We start from the raw sequence: 18,394 nt of genomic DNA, 5'->3' as shown, positions 1-18,394 counted from the left end.
ACAGGAAATCATCAGGAAATGATAAAATGTCCAAACACGCTCTAATCACTCTCTCCCGGCGGAGAGCTCTGCGGAGAATTTGGGCTTCACGATCTACTGGCTCTTCAAGGAAGGGGCACGCCATGTCTGACACTTCCTACTGTCAGGTTTCCGACAAAGGGGCGGAGACAGTCAGGGTTAGTTGTAGTAAACCTGCTAGGGGGCAGGTTAGCTTCACGGAGTGTGTCGTCATAGTGACTCACTGAGGCTTCATCTGAACTCGCTTTGTGAAACCGAAAACCCAGAGTTTTCGTTAACTCAGGGTATACTTACTCAGTTTTTCCACTAAACCGGCTTCCTGAAACAGGGCCCTGGTGTCTTTTGTCATGTTGTTACAGGCCTGAGTATATAAATAAAGTGTGAATCGCCTGTGTAAATTGCTAATATTGGTTATAACTGCGTGTGCTGTGAAAATAATTTAATACAGAAGCTGAGTGTGTGAGGATTGAATAAAAGTGTGTTTGTGGTGTGTAGAAATCGCGGCAGAAGGCCGTGTCGCGAGTTGTTGTAAATAGTGAAGTCAGTTGGGGGGTTGTGTTTGGTTTTATATTTTTAAAAAGCAGAGAAACTGCAGTATTGAGTCCGTGGCGCAGTTTGAGAATTTGTGAAGTGCATGAGAGCTCTGTGTCTGTGAGAGAAAGAAAAGGTGGGGGCTGAGTGCTCAGGCTGTGTGAGTTCCTGCATGACAAAAGAGGAAGGAGAAGTAGGTCCGTTGATTTTCTGTGAAATTATAATGGTTAGAAATCCTAGTGATCAAAGAGGTGATAGTGAACTGAAAATAAATAAATAAAACTAAAACAGTGGTTTAGTATTCAGGTAATGATAAATAAATAAACTTAACGGTGACATTTAAGGTGATCAGGTACTCAGGGATGAATGGAGGATTTGATTGCTGACTGCATGAGAGCTGTTGGGGTGAAAGGAAAATGAGGTTGGAAGAGTGAATAACAGGCTAATATATGCGTGTAAAAAAAAGAGAGAGAGAGAAAGAAAGTGATGAGAGCAAAGAAAATAAAAGTGTGTAAGTGTGAGTGAGAAATTGTCTCCGACTGGGGAAGCAGTGATAGTAGAGGTGACCTTCTTCCCCGGCTGGACACAAAAAGAAAACATGATTTGGAGTGAAGAAGGTTTTTGTGTCAAATTTCATTTTTGGGGTTTGAAGTCAGTAGAGTTCAAAACAAAATAAGTAGAGATGTGTTGCTTCTTCACCACATATATGTGTTTTAATAAAATCATTTGTGTTGACCCACTATGGACTTTCAGTCGTATGTCTCTTCCTCAAAAATTCGAACCGCGACAGTTCCAGTTGCTCCAACAAATGGTAAAAATAGTAACAGTAACAGACTAAACTCCAAACAATACATTATGTTACAGATTTTAATATTAATTAGTCAGTGTCAATTGTTGATTTGTCCTGTTCTCATTGTATGACGAATTATGATGGCTGTTTGCATACTATGCATACTCTCTCTCCCTCTTCGACAACAGTTTTATGTTAATGTACAATCCTTAATACGTTTTGATAGGTTAGTAGCTTAAACCTATTCGCTGGAACGTTGAAGACAATGTAATTACACAGCAAAGCAAGACACGAGTAGGCAAAGTTCTTCATGTTTCTCGTGCACGGGAGAGAACCGGACAGGCGCCGTTCCTTCGCTTGACCCCAGTCGCTCTCGTCCGCTCCCCCGTAACACTGCTCTTTTATTGAGGTTACATGAATATACATAGGGTCATTAACATATGACGTCTACATACAAACAAAGAGTACCTTGCCTGTGTGTGTGTGTGTGTGTGTGTGTGTGTGTGTGTGTGTGTGTGTGTGTGTGTGTGTGTGTGTGTGTGTGTGTGTGTGTGTGTGTGTGACCCCATGAACGACTTCCCTAAACCTGCTGGTCTGGAAGTCCAGCAGTTCATCTAAACAAAAGGCACTTAACCTAAAACAGACATAGATACGTTTATCCTACCATAAAACAATAAGAGAAGGTACGAGCTCTCCCACGCTCCCAGAGTGCTCTGGAATGCACACAAAGTTTGCAGACTATTAAGGATCAAACCTCTACCAATCTACAACTAATTATAAAACTCTAAGAATATATAAGTAGATATTTCTAAGCACAAATGATAATCAACAATACAAAACCTGACACGTTTTGTGTGTGCGTGTGGGGGGGTTAGCCTGGGGCACCAAGCAGGCTAGGACCGCCACTGGGTGGCAGTCCTCAGCAGGTGACACTGAGGTCACTGTTGGTCCCAGTGGACGTGAACGTCATGAAGCCCGGCTGGTTGGAGGAGATCTGGGTCCTGATCCAGGTCTGGTACTGGGATACTCTGGTGTAGACTCCTGGAAGATTCGGCCTGGCACAACCTTCCCCAAAACTGACGACTCCCGCCTGAATCCAGCGACCGCTCTGCTTGCTCACCATTGGACCTCCTGAATCCCCCTTTGAGAGCAGAAACATTTACTGTTAGCTGAGGAGAAGAAACTGTAGAAGGTGAAAATGTGCCAAACACAGGTAACAACAATCACCTGACAGGAGTCCTTTCCTCCTGCACTTAACCCGGCACAGATCATGTTGTCAGTGATTGATCCCACTCCATAGTTACAGTTACACTTCCTGTTTCCCACAACAGGAACCTCCACCTCCATCAGGTTTTGTGAAAGAGTGCCTGCTGAAGGGGTAAAATAAATATATCAGTTTGTAATAAATAACATGTGACTGATTAACCTTCAAACAAAAGGGCGGCTCCACCAAACTTAAAAACAAAGTGTAGTCATGTGTGCAAACAAAGATGGGGAAACATGTTTGTCCGCTGGGGTTGGAGCTCTCTGCAGAACACAGTCACATGACTTTGATGCCGCTCTGTCATCTTGTCCTGTTTTATGTTATTTGAGTATTTTAGATGAAGCACAACAGCTGCTGTTTTTAAACGTGATACAGAAATAAACTTGACACACAGACAGTAGATGGTCGTCATCATGTAGTAACTGTCTAACACCACCTGGGGGCAGTGTCAGATACACAGAAAATATACTTTCTTTTAACCAAGGATCATTTTGACCTGACATCATCGTGCAGACAGCATGTTTGCTGCAGGTCCAGCACTTCCAGACTGTTTAATTCACATAATTATTCTTTCTGGTTTTGAACTCTGCACAGATTTAACCTCATGGAAACATCTTATTGCTCTAAATATTTCTGAGATAGCAAACTTGTTCCCTGTATTATTGTCATCATTTCTCTAAAAACGATCAGGTGTCTTTATGACCCACCTCCTTCTCTAGTACTTCCCCAGCCGGTGACCCAGCTGTTAACACCGCTGTAGAAGATGCTGTTTGAAGCTGCCAGGCAGACGGGAGAAATGTAGTTGTTGAAAGTCACCGGTGAGGAGAGCCTCAGGAGGCAGATGTCATTGTTGAAAGTTTGAGAGTTGTATTTTGGATGTTTGATGATCTTTGTTACAGTTCGAGATACTGCATTGGGATTGGATCCCTGTAGACTCTGACGGCCCAGATTCACAGTCAGTCCTCTCAGGTTGGTGCTGAGATCATCAAGGAGCACAAAACAGCATGCAGTTATTACGATGGCTAAAAAGAAATGATATTATTGATTCCTACTCTGTTAAATATTTATCCTGTTACACCCTCACCCCCTGATTACAACCTTTTATAATCTCTTTAAATCTTGTTTAGAGTGCAGCTTCAGCCTCATCACTCACCTTCTAAAGCAGTGAGCAGCAGTCAGCACCCACTGACTGTTAATGAGGGATCCTCCACAGAAGTGGGACCCAGATCTTTGCAGACTGACCTGCCAGGGCCAGCTGCCAGCGCGGGCCGCCTGTCCTCCTACAATCCTGGTGTTCAGAGACGCCTTACCACAAACTGAAGACCGACATTAAAACACAGAGTGAGCATTGCTGTAGGAGCTGTAAACTCTCAGCACTACAAACTGCTGAGTGAGGACACAGTGATCCTGGAGTCTACAGTTCACTCACAAACTAATATTCATATGAAACTAAAGATTTATTACACATAAAACTAAATCATTACACAAAGAAGCTTTTTCTTACCACCCAGCTGTGACTCAGACTCTGAAACACAGAAACAAACCATTTTAAAACTAAAAATCTTCATTCATCGTTCTGTGATTAGTTCACTGTCTGTAATTACTGTGTGAAGTTACAGTTAATGTAACCCATTTGAAAAAATGTGAGATAAGAAATTTTGAGGTTCCAAACACTACGTCCTGTGTTGTTGGTCTGTCGTAAAAACTTCTTCTTCAAAATATATATTAAAGTTATGTTTACTGAACATTGTGAATTTTAACTGAACACATCAAATTCGTATTAAAGAAACGATTTCTTTAATGTAAAGGTTATTTTCCTGCAGTGTCACTTTAAAGTGAAGCGCTGTGCTCCTGAGTGTTTTCACCCTCTGAGTCGTACCTGCTGCAGGTGTGTGCAGAGAGCTCTTACCTTGGGTCAGGAGCATCAGCCCAGCAGCCAAACACATCACTTTGTAGAAAGCCATCGCTGTAAAATACCTGCAGACCTGCTGAGGCTTAAATAACCTTCCTCTCTCTCCCTTTCGGTTTGCAGTAAAACACACCTTTCTCAAACACCTGTCTGACGACACGCCCAACACCTCACTGCAGGTTACCAGACCTGCTTCACATTACAATCATCAGATTAAACAGGAACTTTTTAATCATTTTTCTCAGATTACTCATTAATTTAACACCAGGAAACAAAAGTCTGCCCTGCTGTGTCAAATAAAAGTTATTTAAAGGTTTCACAGTATTGACTGATGTGTACAGGTGTAAGAAGGGGCGAGCTGAGCAGCAGCGTTTGTATTGAAGTGAAATGCATTAACTCGACCAAAAACTACATAAATAAATCCTGTTGCTGACGATCATTGAGATATTTAAAAAGTGGTTTTGTTTTTTTGTTGGAAACATTTAGAGATGTTTGAATCTGTGACAACAGGCGCGAAAGAGTGATGATCTAAACTGGAGGGTTTCACAAACACACTGCCAGTGCAGTGGAAACATACCTGGATTGAAACAACACAGTAGAGCACTATCAGGCATGGATGGGCCTCCCCAGAGCCAGAAGCTCAACATCACTGAAGCAGTGTGGGATCATCCTGACAGAGACCAGAACAAAAAGAAGAAACATCCAAAGAAGAGACCTGAATGTCCTTCAAGATGAAGAAGAAAGTAGAGAAAGCTCAGACTGTGCTGAGAATAAAGGCGCTCACACCAAACGAGCTCGTTAGAGTCGTACAAACTCTGTTTGACCCATCAATAAATCGCTGCACATGGTTCACATTTTACTAGAAAAACAGAAAGAAATGAGGCTCAAAACTTTTGCTCATCACTGTACAGTTTTTAAACATTAACGTCATTATCGCATTTTCATGATGACTTTCCGCAAAATAAAAACTGCTTCTCTTTAATGTGGTGTAATTACATGATGATGTTTTACTATTTCCTCAACTAGATGAAAACGAGTCAGTTCTTCAGTCTGATGAGCGTTTGTTCACTCGTTAGATCAGCACGAACATCGAGCACAGAACTGTGACAGAACTACATTCCTGTAAATCTGTGAAACAGGAAGTTTTATTCAAAGAAGCAGCTTCACAGAGAGATCATGAAGGAGAGATACACCACACATCTGCTCTGTGAACGAAAACAATACATCTCCATCATTCATTAATCTGCAATGACAGTGGGACTGGCACAGTGGGGGCTGTCCACTCGGGAAAAAACTGGTCAAACTACATCAGGTTTCGCTGAATGAACAAATGAACAGGAAGTGTTTCAGAACCAGTAGAACCACAAAACACTGACGTTTCCACTGAGCACATCACAAACATCTGTCATGTCAGAAGTATTTCTTTCCCTTCTGATGTAAACGAGAGTTACAAAAAGAGGCAATAACAAGTCAACCCCAAAGAGGCAGTGGTCCAGCAGACTACCGCCCTCTCACTGTTCTCACTGAGACTTCCCTGGTTTTAGTTTTTGTTAGTGTCTTTGACACTGCAGGTAGCATGAGAGGGTAACTGTTACTACTTTAAATTAAATCAGTGGTTGAAGTGAGCACTTCATAAGTGGGTAAAATGTGGACTCACTGCACCAACTGGACTGAACAAAGAGGGGAGGTCATCAAGTGTCCCTCATGATGTTGTACTGACAACTGCCTCCCCCTGTCCACTGATAAAGGACAAGGGGAGGCAGCGACTATATATACTATACTATATATTATATATACGGGAGGAAGTGGCTTTGACTTCCCAAATGCCTCAGCAGCGTTGGACTCTACAACAACGGGATGCTGTCATTGCCTATCCCTAGCCTGGCAGAGGAGTTTAATCAGAATCAGAAAGACTTTGTCTATCCCCAAAGGGCAAATAACATACAACAGAGCAGCATAGTGTTGAAGATAACAACAATAAGAACAGAATACACAGAATATGCAGTACGTACAGTTTTAAAATTATACAGTTCAAAATTGAAGTGACTGAAAGATGAATAAATAACTTTAAGTAAGTAAAAGTAAATAAAGTGTCAGTAGTATAAAAGAGTGTAGAGAAGTTTGTGTTTCTGGTGGGGGAAATGTTCTTATCTGCTGGAGTTAAAAAGCAGAGCTGCTTTGGGGACTAAGGTGGCGATCCTCCTCCTCTCAGTCCTGCAGGAAATGCAGCGGAGGCGTCGCCCAGAGGGGAGCCATTAAAATGTGAGGTGAAGAATGTGAGAGGGGTCGTTGATGATTTTGGCTGCCTGTCTAAGGGCCTGTTGGCTGAAAACCTGAGCCAGAGTTCTGACAGGCCAATGATTTTAGAGCTGCAGTCTGTTCGTGTATGAAGGCTGAGGGAGTGGAACCAGCTGGTGATGGAGAAGGTCATGATGCTTTCCAGGAAGGCGTAGTGTGCAAAAGTGAGGCTTGAGATGTCACTCATGGACTCCGAGACCCTATAGTGATAGACGCTGCTCCCACCTTAGCAACAAGGAGGGAATGGACCCCAACCACATTTGTGCTACAGGCCAAATCTGCTCTTCACCATCCTGACGTGGTGGGTCACATCCAACAGGGCACAGGAGGATTTGGTCTTGGAACAGTAACACCTCTCTGGCAACAGGTGTCTGTACCCAACGGTCGAAAAATGGTAGGGGTGGAGGTGCGTGGACAGAAGGAAACAGCCAGACATGCCAGAGCCGTAGCACTGGAAGCATCGCTGGTGAATTGGGAGAGTGTTGAAAAGAGGAAACTCACATGGAAATCTGGGGAATGGAGGCGAATAGGCTGCGTTTCATCATCAGAGCCACATATGATGTGGAAAGGACCCATCCTGTAGATCATTGGTTAAATCAGTGGTTCCCAAAATTTTTTTGCTAGGCCCCCCTTTGTTTTACAAGAAAAATGTTCGCGCCCCCCCTCCCCCATGCGCGCGCACGCATGCACGCGCACGCACGCACGCGCACGCACGCACAAACACATGCCCCAACCACACACGCCCATATTTTGCTCCATTGCGGTTTATTTCACATCTCAAACATTTAGTAAACAATTAAGCAAATACAAGTAACCTGCAGATAAACTACTAACTCTTTTACGCTACGTCCGCACCTACACGGGTATTTTTGAAAACGCAGCTGTTTCGTCCACGTAAACGGCGTTTCGAATCAGCGAAAACTGAGATTTTTTTAAAACTCCTTTTTTGAATTTACGTGCGGACGAGGAATACAGAGTTCGTCACGCAGCGTCAAAGGTATGTGCCTTATTTCACGTCACGCTGTGCGCCACGTTATTGTTTACATGAGATGAACTGCCTGCAAACATATATTTGTCATTAAGTAGCTCAGTTTACATTGGTCTGATTTCATTCTCACAGCTGGGCGAGTGTCAAAAAACTGCACAACATGAAATTTAATGGCAATAAAACATGAGACAGTCCTGCGAGGATGGAGTTATTTTTAAATACTCATAAGTCATAGTTTTAGAAACACTTCTGCAGCTATTTCCCCATGTCTTTGTTCTCCTGTCCTGTGACGACAAACTGCATCTGCCAGTAAGAGAATAATAGCTCATCGGGGAAATGTAATGTACAGTCAGTTTACAGGCATGCAAAAGTGTCAAGTCGTTGTTGACAGTGACACAAAAATGTCGCTGGTTAAATGAGTTAATAGATGACAAACAAGTGAGAATAAATGATGTGAGATTTCATGGAAGCACGGCCTTCTTATTAAAGGCTCTGCGTTTGACACACCTGAAGCTTACAGAAGTTTTATTCAGCTGAAGAAAAACCAACAGTATAAAGACAACAAATCAGGAAATATTCAACCCTATCGGCTTTGTTTTTGTTATTCTTCCAGTTATTTTCAGTAAGTTCTGGATAAACTTAGTGAGGTGGGGTAACCTTCGTCCCCACCGCTGGCACCTTTGTCGATTCTTTGTCCGACGGCTCCCCGTGTCTCGGTGTCTCTGAGCAGAGGTGGTGACACATCACTGCTTTGGAGCCATGAAAAGGGACACAGCTGCAGCATCTGTCCAGCATTTTGTACAGTACTGTACTCTACAGTCTCCAGCAGATCAGGACAACAGTGTTTATGACAACAGCACCCATTTGGTTCGGTACACCTGTTCAACTGCTTGTTAATACAAATATCTAGTCAGCCAATCACATGGTAATAACAGGTCAAGACTAGGGGCGGGTTTTTCTAATCGATTTATCGATTAAAATCGATTCTGGCTTGGATAACGTGAAATCGATTCATTAAAATCCTGAATCGATTTTTTAATTTAAATGAATTTTTCCCGAAATGCCAGAATCTCAGGTGAAACCTCACAAAACTTCAACAACCACCAAAGATGAAAACAGTAACTGAGAGCAGGAACAGGCTTCTGCACAGAGACGTAAACACAAAGCTCGACCCGCCGACGCATCAGGATCAGCGAGCTGTGACTTTCTCACCGACGGCACGGACACGGTCGGAGCTGAAAGCCGACAGCTGGCCGACTCTGTCGGCGGGTCGAGCTTTGTGTTCACGCCCTTTTTGCGCTGATTCTGAAGCTGTTAGTTTGATCTCTCTCCAAACAACATTGACCGAACCAGCAGCAAAAGAAGATCCAAACTACGCTTCACACAAACATCGTCATGGATTCACTCTGACTTTTGCTGTTTTGCTTCCACCAGGATAAAATCACACTACATGCACATTCTCTGCCGTTGTTTACAGGCTGTCGGACGCTGTTTGTTTCCTTTTACTTACTTCCGAAAAGAAAAACCTAATTTCTGCCGTTCAATACTGAACAAATTTAAACTTTTTGAAATTATACAAAATGCAAAACGCTGTGTCTGTAATAAAACCGCTGTAACTTCAGAGGTGATGTTCATGTGCTGATTAATGGTTTTCTTTCGTTTTTGATCGACTGCAGAATATTTTTATAAAATCCAGAACAGGAAAATCTCCTTCATGTTTTTCTGTTTTATCCTCAGCTGCTTTGACACAAAGGCCTCTGCTGTGACGCTCACACCTGTGATAAAGTCTTGCGTGTGTCAGCTTCCTTTTTATAGATACAAAAATATGTAAATGTGCTGATCTGAATTATAATATTTCTGACTGTCAAAATTCACCTTGTGAATCGGAATCGAATCGATTCTAGAAGTCAGTGACGATACCCAGCCCTAGTCAAGACCACCTGCTGAAGTTCAACCTGAGCATCAGAATAAGGAAGAAGGCCATTTAAGGGAAGGTAACATGTAACACTGGTGCCAGACAGGCTGGTCAGACTGGTTCAAACTGATAGAAGGAAGAAAAACTGAGGTCATATGAAGAATTTAGGTTTGCTGGTTTCCATTCAATTTTTAAGACACGCTGTAGAAGAGAGCCAAAGATTAACAATAACTAATGATTCGATGCAGAGAGGTCTATTAACACATAGTGAGTGAAGAAGAAACACCCAGTGCATCATGGGAATCCCCCGGCAGCCTAAACGTATTGCAGCATCACTAAGGGAGGGTTCAGGGTCACCTGGTCCAGCCCTCCCATATAGAAAAGATATATATAAATCTTATAAAGTTTGTATCTGTCTTGTTTGAAAGTTGTATGAAAAGCATACAAGAGTGAAAACAGATATAAGATCCATTGAAAAATTATATAAATGAAACCTGTATGTTTTGGATACTTACCAAAACAATATATAAAAGTAATGAGAAAGTGGCCACTTTCATGAGTGAATCATATAAGCCTTACATGATTCACTTTATGAAGTAAGCCAAATCTTATGCAAGTCTTTTATACGTTTTTTCTATTTCTTTTCCATATGGGCTTAATATATACTAACAAAAAGGAAAGTTTGAAGCCTAATCTTGAAAGTAGAGATAGTGTCTGTCTCCCGAATCCAAACTGGAAGCTGGTTCCACAGAAGAGGGGCCTGAAAACTGAAGGCTCTGCCTCCCATTCTACTTTTAAATAGCAATAGACCGATCCGATATTACATATCGGTATTGGCCCCTGGCAGGGCTTCCTTGGATGAGGATGTCTAATGATAATGGCCGAAACACCCAATGAATCCAAGGTCCACTACTGACGATCTATTACAATCTAAATTAGATTCCTAATCCCCAAACCTAACCAAGGAAGGTTAAAAAACAACAAAAAGCCTAACAAAATGGCAGAATAGCTTTTGATAAAAGACCGAAACAGCCTGTGAAGTTGCGGCAGACAATGATGAGTCCCGCTGGTGAAGTTTCCAGGCTGCCTTCCCTCATAGTAGCCATCCCTCAAGACCTTCTCCATCTGAAGCAATGCATTATCAGGGATAGTAACATCTACTCCTTTTATTGAAATAATACATTCAGAAGGGCAACCAGGGAAGTGGAGGCAGATGGGGAGAATGAGACATGGCTGAACGAAATCACCGAATCACATGAAGAAAAGCAAAACTGAAAGCAAAGCAAAAGTAACACTGATTCTCAAAGTAAAGCAGCAAATGGGAAAACACAGACACACAAGGGAACTGGATACAGGAGACTCAAGAGGATGCAACACAGCTCAGAACTGCGAAAAGGTCTAAATAAAGTAAGTGGAAAATACGTAAAAACCACAAACATTAAGCAAACTGGGAATTACAAAAGATAGTTAAAGTAGAAAGTCCAAAAACAACCTCACAAACGCTGAGTAAACTGAGCCACCAGTGAGTTTCCTGGGCCCTGTTTCAGGAAGCCGGTTTAGAAAACTCAGAGTGAAAAACGATACGCAGGGTTGAGTAACCCCGAACTGTCCAACTCAGAATATTCGGTTTCAGAAAGGCTGATAACAAGTAGTTCAGTCAACGCGGAGTTGCTTTAACCCCAAGTGAAGCGCGCGGACGAGGATACATAAAGCCCTGATCAGCGGAGCACAGATTAAGCGAGTCACCATGGAGACGGAGGGAAAGAAGGCGCGGTCAATGTATTTTACAGCGCTTGAGGCCGAAATTCTGATGGCAGCATATGCCGATAACATGCAAATTCCGCGGAAAAAAGTAACACAGCCACAGCTGCAAAACAAAGGGAGCATGCATGGCAAAACATAGCCGACAGAGTCAATGCGAGAGTGTTAATTTAAACATTGATCTAGGGATTTCCACCCATTTAACACGTTATTTTATCATATGTTATTTTATTATATGTTATTTTATTTGTTATTTTATACATTTTATTTTGTGACGTGATGTGAGCGCAGGTGCAACCCAACAGGCCCCAAACGTTCCTGGCAGCAAGTAAAAATGAAATATAAAAATATAGTCCAAACAGGTAAGGTGTAATTGTATTATGAGCCATAGTGCTTGGTCTGTTTGTCCCATGTAAATCAATTGCAGTTAGAGGCTACATTAATTTTCTTTCTGTAAGCACTTATTGAAATTATCTGAGCACATTACAAGTACATATTTGCTTACTCTGTATGCTCAAATGTGACCCGTTATAGCCAACAGAAAAAAAGCGGAGGCCCGAAAAACAGGTGGGGGTCCTCCACCACCACCACTCACAGAGGCTGAGCAGTTGGCCCTCAGCCAAAACAGTGGGCGCCCTGTGGCCGAAGGCATCTCTGCGGGGACATCCTCTGAGTCAATAACCCCGCAAGACACAAGTGCCTACATAAGGGGTAAATTCAAAATAATACATGATGTGCATACATCCTTTCTTCACAGTCACCTTTGCAGTGCTGCTCATTCATTTGATAAACTCTTTACCATAATGAATTATTTTGTAGTGAAGTTATTTTCCTACTGATTTTGCCTTCCCTCAGTCTTGGTTGTCTTTGAGAGCATAATGACAATGAAGTGTAAGGTGATTGGTATGTTTGTTAATTGCCATTTGGTCCCTTGTAAGTTATAAGTGACCTGTATAAACCTCATATTCTATCAGTTGATGGTGGTGGTGTACTGCATCTGGTGCAGCCTCCTGTTGAGCCAGACCAACATGCAGTTGTGAGTAATACTCCACAGATTATATGAGTTTACAGTAGAACAGCAATGTTGTTTATTTCTTTACTACAGGAAAATAATGAAGAAACATTGACAGCTGTTACAGAGGAGGAAGCAACAGAGACACTTTATGAGGTTTACATCTTTTAATACTTTGTGTACAGGAAACACAGGCGACCAATAAAGCCAGTTGAACAAAAAATCAGTTTATTCTTCTTTCAACATGTTGAGGTGATGGGTCAAAAGAAATGATTGTGACATATGGTGTCTCTGACTGCTCTTCCATCTTGTATGTCCGTGGGAGGGTCAGGATGTTCATGGTTTGGATCACTGCTGTTTGGTTCAGAAGGACAGTGTTCTCCTCTAATTGTGGCAATGTTGTGAAGAATCACACATGCCACAATAATGTCACATGCCCTTTCTGGGGTGACCCTGAGTCTTTGCAGGCACTGGAACCGGGCCTTAAGCATTCCGATAGTCATTTCAACTCTGGCTCTGGTCCTGCAATTAGCCAGATTATATCGCTGCTGTGGGCCCGGTTCAGGGTCAGAGTAAGGGGTAAGCAAATAGGGTAAACATGGATACCCCCTATCACCAAGCAAGTAGCCAGTGAACTCTCCTAAGACAGAAGGATACACTTCAGTTCAAATGTCCCTGAAGCAATTGGTCTTTATATATTTTACAGTATTCTCAACTCACCATGTCCAAATTTTGTGCTCAGTGTACATTCACGGAATATTTGTGAGTCATGGACAGAGCCTGGCCACTTGGCTTCCACATTTGTGATAATGTTGGCAGCATCACATATGATCTTCACAGTGCAGAGAACACAAATTAGCATCCATTACTATAATGAAATAATTTGTTAGTTTGAAATGCTACAGGGAACTATGTACCTGTACATTAATGCTGTGGAAAGACTTCCTGTTCACATAGTCTCCTTCATTTACTGAAGGAGCAATGATTGGAATGTGAGTGCCATCTATACAGCCAATCACACCTGGGAACCCTGAGAATAAATGTAAAATTTAAGTAGTAGTTCAAGTATCACCACATCATGAATTGAGTTTTGTTCATCCTGATACCTGCAATTTTGTGGCATCCCTCTTTGATAAATCTTATGGGTCTGTGACCGAGGAACACCACAGACGAGTACAGGAGACGTTTCAGTGCAACTGTAACATTCCTGACTGCCCGACAGACGGTAGCCTTGGAAACGTGCTCAGCGTCACCAATATTATACAGAAAGCTCCCGTTTGCAAAAAACCAAAGTGCAATACAAATAATATGTACAGAACTGAGAGCATGTCCGCGATGTGTCACATGAGCAATATTAGGCCTGAGGATGTTATTCAAATAACTTATAGATTGTGCTGAGAAACGGTAACGTTCACACAGGAAATCATCAGGAAATGATAAAATGTCCAAACGCGCTCTGATCACTCTCTCCCGGCGGAGAGCTCTGCGGAGAATTTGGGCTTCACGATCTACTGGCTCTTCAAGGAAGGGGCACGCCATGTCTGACACTTCCTACTGTCAGGTTTCCGACAAAGGGGCGGAGACAGTCAGGGTTAGTTGTAGTAAACCTGCTAGGGGGCAGGTTAGCTTCACGGCGTGTGTCGTCATAGTGACTCACTGAGGCTTCATCTGAACTCGCTTTGTGAAACCGAAAACCCAGAGTTTTCGTTAACTCAGGGTATACTTACTCAGTTTTTCCACTAAACCGGCTTCCTGAAACAGGGCCCTGATCTTTATCTACTCAAACCAGCAGAAGCTCTTTGACTAAACTGGAGATTCAACTCATCTTTGCCTTTCTGATTCATGTCTGAACATCTGGCCTGCAAACATATATTTGTCATTAAGTAGCTCAGTTTACATTGGTCTGATTTCATTCTCACAGCTGGGCGAGTGTCAAAAAACTGCACAACATGAAATTTAATGGCAATAAAACATGAGACAGTCCTGTGAGGTTGGAGTTATTTTTAGATACTCATAAGTCATAGTTTTAGAAACACTTCTGCAGCTATTTCCCCATGTCTAATATTAGTGTCATTCTCAAAACCTTTGGCCACGACTGTATGTATGGTCAGCAAGGTATCATCTATCTTAAGTGCCCCTTGGGGATAAATGATTTTTTTTTCCACTTTGACTGTAAATTGACTTGATTATGTGTAACCAGTTGGAAATTATATATTAGTGTTTTTCAATCAAATCAATCCTTTTATACAGTTTGCGTCTCAAACTTTGTTGGTGTAACATTTTTGTTAAATACTTGTGTATTTCACCCAAAACCCTTTTTAAAAAAAAAAAAAATTCATTTTGCATTTTAATCTCCTGCCTGTATGATCTGAGTCTGTGTGCGTTCGTGTGTGTGTGTGCGCTGCATGGTTGCCCACGTCACAGCTCCTTTCAGCATAGCCGGAGGAGAGGTGTCCTGGCAGGCATGTGACACACAGATCAGAGCCATATTTCTGTGTTGCAGACAGTGTTGGTCAAGTTACTTGAAAAAAGTAATCAGTAACTAATTACTGATTACTTCCCCAAAAAAGTAATCCCGTTACTTTACTGATTACTTATTTTCAAAAGTAATTAATTACTTAGTTACTTAGTTACTTTTTAAAAACACGATTTACAACCTGAAGAGGTGATAAAGTGATAGATCTTTCAGCCCAATTCTACTTTTTCTACATAATCCATCATACAAAATGTAATCAAATGGAAAAGTCTCTCTTTTTAAAACTTGTTTTATTAGTTTTAATCTTTTAACTTTATGCATCAAGCAAAAATTTAATTATATGCGACATTCTCTGACTTGAATAAATTAGTTTAACATTTAAACCTATTTTCTGCACATTCCAGCACATAAAATAAAATATTTTTTGTGTTTACACTCAGTCTTTCAAATAGATGCAAGTAAAACACAGCAGAAAATAAATAAAGTCACAGACTCAGCGGTCCTGTTGCTCTATTTTCACCTGTAAAGCAGGAGTGGGGTAGGCGGAGGTTTACCCTGGTGCAGGTGTGCCGCGGTCAGTGGAAGAATCCGCGAGTTTCTCTGTGAGTTTCCCATTACGTCGTAGCTACTCGGTGCTTGTTGGAAGTTTAGGGGTTTTTCGCTGTAAAAAGAAGTTTTCTTCCCACGCACGATGGACACTAATGTTTTTGTCACTTTTTATGGAATCAAACTCAAAGTAAGGTCAGTACTTCCACGCTTTAAACGCTGCACGCTCATACTTTCTCCTGCACTCGATATATGATCCATTGTTGATCTGCACACAGCTGTTGTCACTAATGGCGCACTCGCTTACGTCACTGTCATGAGACATTCTCGCAAAAAATCACGGTTTTAGTAACGCAGTAACGCAGCGTTCCTACGGGAAAGTAACGGTAATCTAATTACTGTTTTTGCAATAGTAATCCCTTACACTACTCGTTACTTGAAAAAAGTAATCAGATTACAGTAACGCGTAACGCGTTACTGCCCATCTCTGGTTGCAGATGTGCAGTAAAGACCCAGTGCTGTCTCCTGCCTCTTACTTTCACGCCAGAACACAACGCAACGACAGGCGTATCACATGAAGGGGTTACATTGGTGCCGTGACACTGTGGATTTGTCAAGCATCGACGTAATCTTGATCACTGTGGGGAGCTCTTCGTAATTGCCCTTGTTCCATGTTGGTTACTTTTCCTAGCTTGTGTAAGACTTTTTGAATGAGCTTGGATATTTAATCTGCTCAATTCTGATCCTGAATAACATCAAGTGTTAGTTACAAATACTGTGTTTGGTTTTGTACAGTTACACTATTTGGAATTTTTTTGTGAACCAGATGCTTTATTCATCATTATGGAGTCAGCATCTGGTTCAGAGGCAAGTGGTGTTCCTGATGGGGAGGTTTCCTCTCATGTGAGTTTGGGGCGAGGGTGGTTTCTTGGGGATGGGGTTCAGACACCTAAACTTGGTGTATCATTTGTTCCCAAGTTTTGTTCCACTCGTCTCCAGGTTCCCCCTGTGACGTTCAGACCCCGCAGAAAGCTTCCAATGCTGGGTTGAGTACACTCATCTCAGATTTGGCCAATCAGATTGGTCAGTCCATTGTAGCCCAGCTGCAAGGTGATAAGGAGACCAGTATGTCTACTGGGGCCTTTAAGGCTGAGCAGGGACCTCCTGAGCTAAATTTGTCTGGGGTGAAACTTGTCTTGCAATCAGACATCAAGGGGCCGCCAGTTTTCAGGGATGACGGCAGTGATAAGTTCTCATTCAGACCCGTATTTCTGTGTTGCAGATATGGAGATGTTCTTATGTTTTGGGGATGCGGTCTTTCATTCATTGTTTTTATGGTACAGTGTTTTATTGCCTGTTGGATGGCGATTATTATTTTGATTGTACTTAAGTATAATGTTTGAACTATAAGCACTAGAATATTGGGTCCTGGTTATTCAATCGTATTTGTCTGACTGTTTATTTGTTTTTTAATTATTTTGTTTATTGTTCTTATAAGTTGTTTTTGATGATTTTTCAGTGACATATTATTTATTTTGTGCTTTTTGTTTTCAGAGAGCTTAAGTTAATGTTGTATTTGATCTATTATATTATTGTAGTGTTAATGAAGCTGCAGACACAGCTCCTTTCAGCATGGCCGGAGGAGAGGTGTCCTGGCAAGCATGTGACACACAGATCAGAGCTGTATTTCTGTGTTGCAGATGTGCAGTAAAGAGCCAGTGCTGTCTCCTGCCTCTTACTTTCACGCCAGAACACAACACAATCACAGGTGTATCACATGAAGGGGTTACATTTACATTTCTACATTTATTTGTTTTACTGCCACCAACTGTCAGCCAGTGGAACAGCACAGGATGACCTACAACAGACAGATGTTTCCCATCGTCGGTTACACCAGTGGTTCCCAAACATTTTTTGCTAGGCCCCCCTTTGTTTTACAAGAAAAATATCCCCCCACGCACAAACACATCCGCCACACACACCCATATTTTGTTTTTCCAAACCCCAAACATTTTACAAGGGTATTTGTGAAAACGCAGCTGTTTCTATGCGCTTGGACATTTCGTCCACACGTAAACGGCGTTTCGAATCACCGAAAATTGAGATTTTTTAAAACTCCTTTTTTGCGTTTATGTGTGGACGAGGAATCACAGAGTTCGTCACACAACGTCAAAGGTATGTGCCTTTATTCACGTCACGCTGTGCGCCACGTTGTTTACATGGGATGAATTGCAGAATGGCAGATAGAGACAAAATACTGTTAATCTGACTGTCTGCAGATTTACACGCAGTTACTGTCCCTCCATTTAGAAAGGCAGAGGCGTCACGGTGTGATTATTTTTCGTGTAGTTGTTTTTTTCCTGTGTAATCAATACATTTTTCAAAAAATGCCTCTCTGTGCAAAATGGGTTCAAAAACATAAACAGCTGTGGGATCCTGTTTGTCCGTGATTTGAACCGAGAGACAAATCGTGGCAGGATCAGCCTGATGTTATTTGTATCCAGCTGTAACTTTACTGTATAAAGAGCAAACATCTCCAAAATGTCAGGAGTAGTTAGTCATTACAACAAGTGTTTGTGAACTAAAAATCAAGAATGTGGGATCCTGTTTGTCCGTGATTTGAACAGCCCAGCGCTGCTCCCGACAGGGAAAACTAATTCTGCAGGGAGACCTACCTCGGCACTTGTGCAGGTGAAACCAAAGTATATGAAAATTTGCTTCACCATATTTTCTAGTCTTTGGCTTGGAATGGAGTTGGTTTGGAAACATGTTCAGCGATGCTTCATCTCCTGCTTTGCGTTTGTGTGAACCTGTCCATTATGCTAACATTGTCCAAGCGTTTTGTTTTTTTCCTTTTCATACCACGCTGGGGAGCACTGGAATAAA

The 18,394-nt window shown here is 41.9% G+C and overlaps 1 protein-coding gene across 2 annotated transcripts; it reads right to left on the bottom strand.

Moving 5' to 3' along the window:
- Positions 1-1,643: 1,643 nt before the first annotated feature.
- Positions 1,644-5,862, bottom strand: LOC112429976 (trypsin). Of its 2 annotated transcripts, none has more exons than XM_024802271.2 (6): positions 4,513-5,862; positions 4,108-4,128; positions 3,757-3,919; positions 3,311-3,579; positions 2,567-2,706; positions 1,644-2,480 (listed from the first exon to the last, which is right to left on the bottom strand). In XM_024802271.2, exons 1-6 carry the CDS (start codon positions 4,565-4,567, stop codon positions 2,259-2,261), a joined length of 870 nt encoding a protein of 289 aa, XP_024658039.2. In that variant the 5' UTR covers positions 4,568-5,862; the 3' UTR covers positions 1,644-2,258. The 2 variants fall into 2 exon arrangements, with proteins under 2 accessions (XP_024658039.2, XP_024658037.2); XM_024802269.2 differs by having other exon boundaries at positions 2,567-2,709; positions 4,513-5,844.
- Between the last annotated feature and the right edge of the window lie 12,532 nt (positions 5,863-18,394).

This window comes from Maylandia zebra, linkage group LG4 (assembly GCF_041146795.1).
Source record: "Maylandia zebra isolate NMK-2024a linkage group LG4, Mzebra_GT3a, whole genome shotgun sequence".
Lineage (NCBI taxonomy): Eukaryota > Metazoa > Chordata > Actinopteri > Cichliformes > Cichlidae > Maylandia > Maylandia zebra.
The sequence above is the reverse complement of the archived record's forward strand: the minus strand, read 5'-3'. Positions and strand labels throughout refer to the sequence as shown.